The 7855-nt window shown below is 34.7% G+C and overlaps 1 protein-coding gene across 2 annotated transcripts; it reads right to left on the reverse strand.

Moving 5' to 3' along the window:
* Positions 1-471: 471 nt before the first annotated feature.
* Positions 472-6558, reverse strand: LOC146920251 (uncharacterized). Of its 2 annotated transcripts, none has more exons than XM_085713665.1 (2): positions 5990-6558; positions 472-1210 (listed from the first exon to the last, which is right to left on the reverse strand). In XM_085713665.1, exons 1-2 carry the CDS (start codon positions 6216-6218, stop codon positions 579-581), a joined length of 861 nt encoding a protein of 286 aa, XP_085569791.1. In that variant the 5' UTR covers positions 6219-6558; the 3' UTR covers positions 472-578. The 2 variants fall into 2 exon arrangements, with proteins under 2 accessions (XP_085569791.1, XP_085569792.1); XM_085713666.1 differs by having other exon boundaries at positions 472-1329; positions 6097-6548.
* Between the last annotated feature and the right edge of the window lie 1297 nt (positions 6559-7855).

The raw sequence follows: 7855 nt of genomic DNA on the forward strand, positions 1-7855 counted from the left end.
GTGTTATTTATTTTATTCTATTTTTTTTTTTCAATTACTAAAACGGTGTGTTTCACTAACACTCGGTTGTATTAGAAGACAGCTTCTTATTTTTTCCAGATCTACTTTAGGTTGCACTATGTGATTGCTTTGTAAGCAAAATGTAGTTAAATGAAAAACTATGTTAGCAAAAAAAGTTGAGGTCTATATATGCAAGGAAAAGTTAAGGTCTATCATCTATTGGCTACATCACCTTGTTTTAGGTTGCAACATTTTTATCATCTATTTCAGTATCTACATTGTATTCTACTGCTTAGTGCTCCATTAAATCTAGTACTAGTTTTAGTTACATCTTTTATTAATAAATTCTATTCACCAAAACAATTAGTAATTGTATTTTTTAGGCGAAAAATAGCAAATTTCATAATTTCAGACTTTAGACAAAAGTTGTAACTTAAAATTCAAAAATTCAAAATAAAAAGAGATGATAGATAGATCAAAAATGCGTTGTTTCTATTTGATTGTATTGCTATTGAATTGTATACATAATATCTATATACAGATTGAATGTGCAAAAAATTTCAATCCTCTTCAGATCCCTAAGATAGAGTCATGATGTTCAAAAGACAAACTCTAGTTTTAACCAAACGCCTAAATATATTCTCTAAACCATTTTCTATACTTTCAATTGCATTCTCCAAAGCCTCAAATCTTTCATGTGCAACATTAGAACCTTCATTTATAAGGGTTCTTAATGATGCTTCCACACACTGGAATTCATTGAAATTCTCCATGTTCTCTTCACATGTTACCCTCTTTTGCATCAACTTTGTCACTTTCAACCGTTTTGTTGCCTTTGACTTTGATGAAGATCCAACCAGGAAAGACAAAATGGATTGAAAGATAGACAAGTTCATTTTAATGACCTCTCTAAGAACTGTAATAACTGCGACAAGGACTTGATCTTGATTCAAAAGTGAAGAAACTCCAAATTTACTTTCCATATGTTTTAAAGATGTGATCAACTTTGTGACATTCTTCTTCATCTTCTTTGTGAAGAATTTATATTCGGCTACACTTGTTTCAATGCTTGAATCTCCCTTTCTCCTTCTAAGGGAAGAGTGAAGTGACTGAACATTTTCTTTAATTTGTAACATAGTGTCCCTTGTGATGCCACAGATATCCAAAACTTTCACTGAACCATCCAACAACTCTTCCACAAATTTCTCACCTTGATGGTGAGAAACAAGCTTCTGTGTTGATTTCATATTTAGAAGATTTTCTAAAGATATATACAAATCTTCAAGCAAGTAAAGGCCATTGGTAATTGAATCAGATGTGGATGTTGATGTGGCTTCCCATGTCTTCATTTTGCATAACTCTTGTTCTATTCTTGTGGAGTTGGGATGAGATTGAGAAGGAAAACTGTTTGAGCGAACATGGTAATTGGTGCTTGCCATTTTTCTCTTTAATTTTGTGTTATTTTTCTTTTCTAAGATAATTGTAAAGCTCAATGTTTGTGTGATGTTACCAATTTCTTGAATCTCTATTTATATAAGGGGTAGTCATGTCATTGATTGGTTGATAATTATTAAATTCAGATAATAATGAAATTAATAAAATATGAAGCACTTGTTTGTGATGGTGTAGAGCATGTGGTGCCTGCATGATTTCCCTTTGAATATGGTAAGCTTGTTACATATTTGTCCAACATTGTGAATTAGTTAATGATATTGCATGTGTGAAAGATGTTATGATATTAAAATGATTTTGAGGTGCATGATGAATATAGCTGGCATGTCTTCTTAGTGTTGGCAATCAGAAAACCTCATTAGTCATCATTTCAATTATAAAATTGGTGATGCACCATTAACTAAGAAAACTTCATTAGTCATCAACTACTTTTCCTCCTCTGCTGCCACATTACCCTCATCCTTTCAATTATAAATATTGCTGCTCCATATTTCTCTGAGATTTGTGCAGTAGATTGTCTCACTATGAAGGAGCTGCAGGCCACATCATCTGTTATTTTAACAAGGTTGGCTTCCAACTTCTAGGTCTAAATGTGGGATATCAAAAAAACAAAATTATTGAAATGTGTATAATAATTGAAGTGACATGTAATTTATTACAAATCAGAAAACAAAAGCAAATTAGTAGGCCTTTAGATTAGGAACTTGTGTGTGCACGAGTGAATTTTTTCTGTGTACATTTTTTTATTTTGACAAAAAAATCTAGCTAGCAAGGTATTATGTGTTTTCAAGCTTAAAACTTCTTGCTTCTTTTGAACAACCATTTCCTCTTTTTGGGAGAGGTACTCATTTAAGGACATGTTATCGATCGCCTCTCGGAAATCTCAAACTTTTTTTATTTTTCATGGTACCTCCTGCTAATGCGTCAAGGATCATTCGAGTAGTAGGCTTCGCACCATTGGTGAAAAGTTGTGTAGTATCCATCTCATGAAATTTGAGAGCTAGAGATTGCTTGATTAACAACTTAAATCTTTCCCACGCATCATATAAAGTTTCTTTGTCTTGCTATTTGAAACTGACAATCTCTTGCCTCTTCTCCAAGTATTTTGATGTTGGGAAAAAGAGGCTAAGGAATTCCTTCTTCAATTGGTCTCAAGCAGCTATGGTGCCACTTGGAAAGTGCATTAAGGCAATCATTCACTCTTCCACTTAGAGAGGAGACAAACAAACAAAACCTTTTGTCGGATTCTGAAACTCCAGCTGGGTCGATAGTGTTGTAGGCTTCTAAGAAGTGTGTCAAATGAGCATTGCAATCCTTCGCTTCCTTACCTGAAAATTGATCCTCCTTACGAGTAGTGAGAACAACAGTTTTGATATCAAAGAATACGGGGCACCCGCTGGAACCGTTGAATAACTTCACCGAGGTTGTCAAGTCTCCTGTAATCTCCAAGTGTTAAGCATTCAATGTTCCCCATCTCTTCGGAAAAGGGCCAATATGCCTTTGTAGAGGGCTAGCAAGCCCTTGATAGAATATTGACAGTCCACAAATCCAAAATCACGAGGCTTGAGACAATGCGAAGTGGTTTGAGTTAAAGATGACGGTTTAAAACCCCCAAGCACAAGAATTTTTTTTTGCAGGCCCTAGTTTCCAAAAAAAAAATCCAATGTGCCCTAGTTTGAAAAAAAATATCCAATATGCCCTACTTTGCCATTTTCCCTTACATAGCTCCATCTGAGATGGCACCATGTATCCTTTAGGATAGATCCATCTTAGATTGTGATTGTGTTGGTGGTGGTGGGAGATTTTGAAGATGTGAGGGTGGGAAGTTTTCGAACTCACCGTATTGAAGAGTTGTTGGATTTGGACCTTGATATTGGGGTGGGTTGTATTGAAAATTTTGGGCAAAGGTAGTTTGGTGATAGTCATATGTGATTGATGGAGTGCTAAAGCTAGGTCGATAAGGTGGGGGGGGGGGGGGGGGGGGGGGGGGAGGGGTAAGGTTGTTTTGGAATGTTGTTTGTGTTGGGTAGGTTTGTAGTTGTGTTGAGTGGTTATGGTGGATTGGTGGTTGTGGTGTGATTGGGTGGTTTAGTTGTTCAGTAGGGTTGTTCATTAGTCCTTTCTCCGAAAGAAATAAAACATCCTTATAGACACGTCGAAACTGTAGGTTGTCATGGTGATTTGGTTGAAGCTCAAAGGGAAAAGTGGACTCTCCTAACACATGATTTGTTTTCATACCCCAATGGTCTAACACTTCTTGAAGGAATTCCCGCCAAGGATAATTGTCGGTGACCTTTAAGGTTTTAAGATGAAATTTCTCAATGGGGTTTGGTTCTGGTGGTGTGTCTTGTGGGATTCCAAATTGTAGCTTCACTCTATTTGTTTGGTGCATATCTACTACATGGAAGCATATCAAATAGGTGTTCGCCGACCATATTGTTTTATCCCCTTTAACATTATGCTGAAATTCACGATAAGGCCTCCAAATGAACTGAAACATAATATGTTTGTTAGTGTAGGAAAAATTTTTACAAGTGAGTTCAAAATACAAATGGTTTATTCATATTACATTGTGAGATTGCATGTGGTCAATCTTGTTTCGATAATCTTGGATATCATGGTAAGGGCATTGTGTGCAGTCCATTCGAGGTTGCAACCACCTACCAAAATAAATCCAAAATTAATAAAATAATAAATATTTGTAAACATTCAAACTAAAAATAGTTGTAAACATACTTATTTGCAAATGGGTAAGTTGCTGGTATGCTTGATGTTGGAGAGATGTTAGTGATCCGAGACCATGCCCACACTTGTAGAAGTATGGCACACCCGCCCATTGAATATTTCCCCGTTATTGATGCGTCACACATGCTTCGATAAAGGGTTGCCAAACATGCCGAACCCCAACTATAATTTTTAATTGAGTCAAAATCTTCCAATAACCTCAAATATCTCAAGTGTATTTTGTTGGAGCGTGTATCATGCAAGATTTGGCATCCGAGTAAATAAAGTATATACGCTCTAGCATGCATTATTTTTTGTTCGTTGGTTATCCGCTCCTTATTGCCACATATATCCTTAACATGTGATTTTAACCATGTTAAGTTAAGACAATTACCATCTATATGTTTGTTGTCAGGAACTGCACCTAACAATTCTTCACAAATAGAATCTATGCAAACATATTTATCGTCAAATACTGCGCGTCCTTGAACACGTAGACCCAATAATAATCTAACATCTTCCAAAGTGATCGTACATTCATCGGTGGGAAGGAAAAAAGTGTGGGTTTCGGGTCTCCACCTTTCAAGTAAAGCAATTATTAAATCAATGTCAATCAGAAATTTATTAATTTTAATGAAATCTCCAAACCCCACTTTTATTAGTAATTTTTTGATATTTTTGTTCGGCGGAATATCACATTTATGATAACGAGTTCGAAAGCTTGGCATAGGTGCCCCCTACATAAATAAAAAATGGTTAGTAAAAGGTTTATTGGACATAAATATATTTAAGATAAATACAATTAAAAAACTGAAATGGATGCATTTTAAAACATGAAGTTCCTTTTTTTGGTAAAAAAAAAACTTCTTAACTTAGAAACATGAAGTTTCTTTTTTCGGTAAAAAAAAGTTATAAACATGAAGATAAAATATAGGTAGATGGCCCAGGTAAACCGTAAATATAGCAAAATATATGTTACATATCAAAATAAAGCCGTATTTATAACTTTTTTTGTTTATAACTTTTTGATTTGTAAGCAAACTCTTCATATAACTTTTTGATATGTAAAATATATGTTACCGTATTTATAACTTTTTGATATGTAAAATATATGTTACCGCAAAATGGTTGGCAAGGGACATTCCACGTGTACTGTCTTCGACACATTGCACAAAACTTTACGAGAGCGGTCAAGGATAGGGAGCTTACAAAAAAGCTTTTTAATATGGGTAACAATCTCATTTCTCATTCATATTACTATAATTACTATAGTAGGATGGTGCCAACTGAGATGGAGCTACCCTAAGGAGATATTAAATAATAAGCCAAAAAAAAATTTAAAATCGAAAAAAAAAGGAGGTAGGATGGCTCCATCTGAGATGGAGCTATCCTAAAGGATACATGGTGCCGTCTCAGATGGAGCTATGTAAGGGAAAATGGCAAAGTAGGGCATATTGGATATTTTTTTTCAAACTAGGGCACATTGGATATTTTTTTTGGAAACTAGGGCCTGCAAAAAAAAATTCCAAGCACAAAGCCTATAAAGGCAGTGATTAAGTTTAACTTTGATAATTTTTAATCGTAGATTAGTGAGTTCCTGCTTTTAAGCGAAGTTTTTTTTTTCTTCTTTGGGTGATGTCTCTTATATGGGCAAATTTCCTTGGTATTTTTAGATCCTCGTTTAATTTTTCGAGAAATAGAGAGTGAAGTGATTGAACATTTTCTTTAATCTGTAACATGGTGTCCCTTGTGATGCCACATATATCCAAAATTTTCATTGAACCGTCCAACAACTCTTCCACAAAATTCTCACCTTGATGGTGAGAAACAAGCTTCTGTGTTGATGACATATTGAGAAGATCTTCCAAAGATATATACAAATCTTCAAGCAAGAAAAGGCCATTGGTAATTGAATCAGATGTGGATGTTGATGTGGCTTCCCATGTCTTCATTTTGGTTAGCTCTTCTTCAATTCTTGTGGAGTTGGGATGAGATTGAGAAGGAAAACTGTTTGAACGAACATGGTAATTGTTGCTTGCCATATTTCTCTTTAATTTGTCTGTGTGTTATTTTTCTTTTCTAAGATAATTGTAAAGCTCAATGTTTGTTTGATGTTACCAAGTTCTTGACTCACTATTTATATAAGAGGTATTCATCATATTGATTGGTTGATAGTTATTAAATTCATATAATACTGAAATTAATAAAATATAAAGCTCTTGTTAGTGATGGTGCAGAGCATGTGGTGCCTTCATTATTTCCCTTAAAATATGGTAAGCTTGTTAGATGTTTTCCCAACATTGTGAATATGTGAATGCTATTGCATGTGTTATTCTGTAAGATGCTATGAATATTGAAATGATTTTGAGGTGCATGATGAATATAGCTTGGCATGTTTTCAGTTAGAAAACCTCATTAGTCATCAATTAGTTTGCCTCCTTTGCTGCCACATTACCCTCATCATTTCAATTATAAATATTGGTGCTGCATATTTCTCTGAGATTTGTGCAGTAGATTGTCTCATTATGAAGGAGCTGCAGGCCACATCATCTGTTATTTTAACAAGGTTGGCTTCCAACTTCTAGGTCTAAATGTGGGATATCAAAAAAACAAAATTATTGAAATGTGTATAATAATTGAAGTGGCATGTAATTTATTACAAATCAGAAAACAAAAGCAAATTAGTAGGCCTTTAGATTAGGAACTTGTGTGTGCACGAGTGAATTTTTTCTGTGTACATTTTTTTATTTTGACAAAAAAAATCTAGATAGCAAGGTATTATGTGTTTTCAAGCTTAAAACTTCTTGCTTCTTTTGAACAACCATTTCCTCTTTTTGGGAGAGGTACTCATTTAAGGACATGTTATCGATCGCCTCTCGGAAATCTCAAACTTTTTTTATTTTTCATGGTACCTCCTGCTAATGCGTCAAGGATCATTCGAGTAGTAGGCTTCGCACCATTGGTGAAAAGTTGTGTAGTATCCATCTCATGAAATTTGAGAGCTAGAGATTGCTTGATTAACAACTTAAATCTTTCCCACGCATCATATAAAGTTTCTTTGTCTTGCTATTTGAAACTGAAAATCTCTTGCCTCTTCTCCAAGTATTTTGATGTTGGGAAAAAGAGGCTAAGGAATTCCTTCTTCAATTGGTCTCAAGCAGCTATGGTGCCACTTGGAAAGTGCATTAAGGCAATCATTCACTCTTCCACTTAGAGAGGAGACAAACAAACAAAACCTTTTGTCGGATTCTGAAACTCCAGCTGGGTCGATAGTGTTGTAGGCTTCTTGATGAAGTAGTTTTGCATCAAACAAGATAAGTATTTGTATCGTCTCCACAGGGATTAGTGCGATATCAAGGACAGTTTAACATCAATTATCATTTCAAGTATTAAGAGTGCTTGTTTGCTTTTATTGTAACTAACTAAACTAAATTAAATTGCAAAAAGTAAAAGCTGAGATAAATAAGGATTGAAACTTGTTAGGAGTAGAGTTCCTTAACCAAGCTTCACACATAAACTCAATGATCCATACGAATTCTAGCTTTATAACCAATATTATCACAATCAATTCTAGACTATCCTTCGTGTCCAAAGCGATATAATTGACTCTAAGGTATCGTTTAAACATTCGTGTCCAAATCCCTTAAACGATAACAAAGTCGATCGGATAACTTAATCG

Source organism: Medicago sativa, chromosome 5, assembly GCF_051527215.1.
Source record: "Medicago sativa cultivar Bolivia chromosome 5, Bolivia_mono, whole genome shotgun sequence".
Lineage (NCBI taxonomy): Eukaryota > Viridiplantae > Streptophyta > Magnoliopsida > Fabales > Fabaceae > Medicago > Medicago sativa.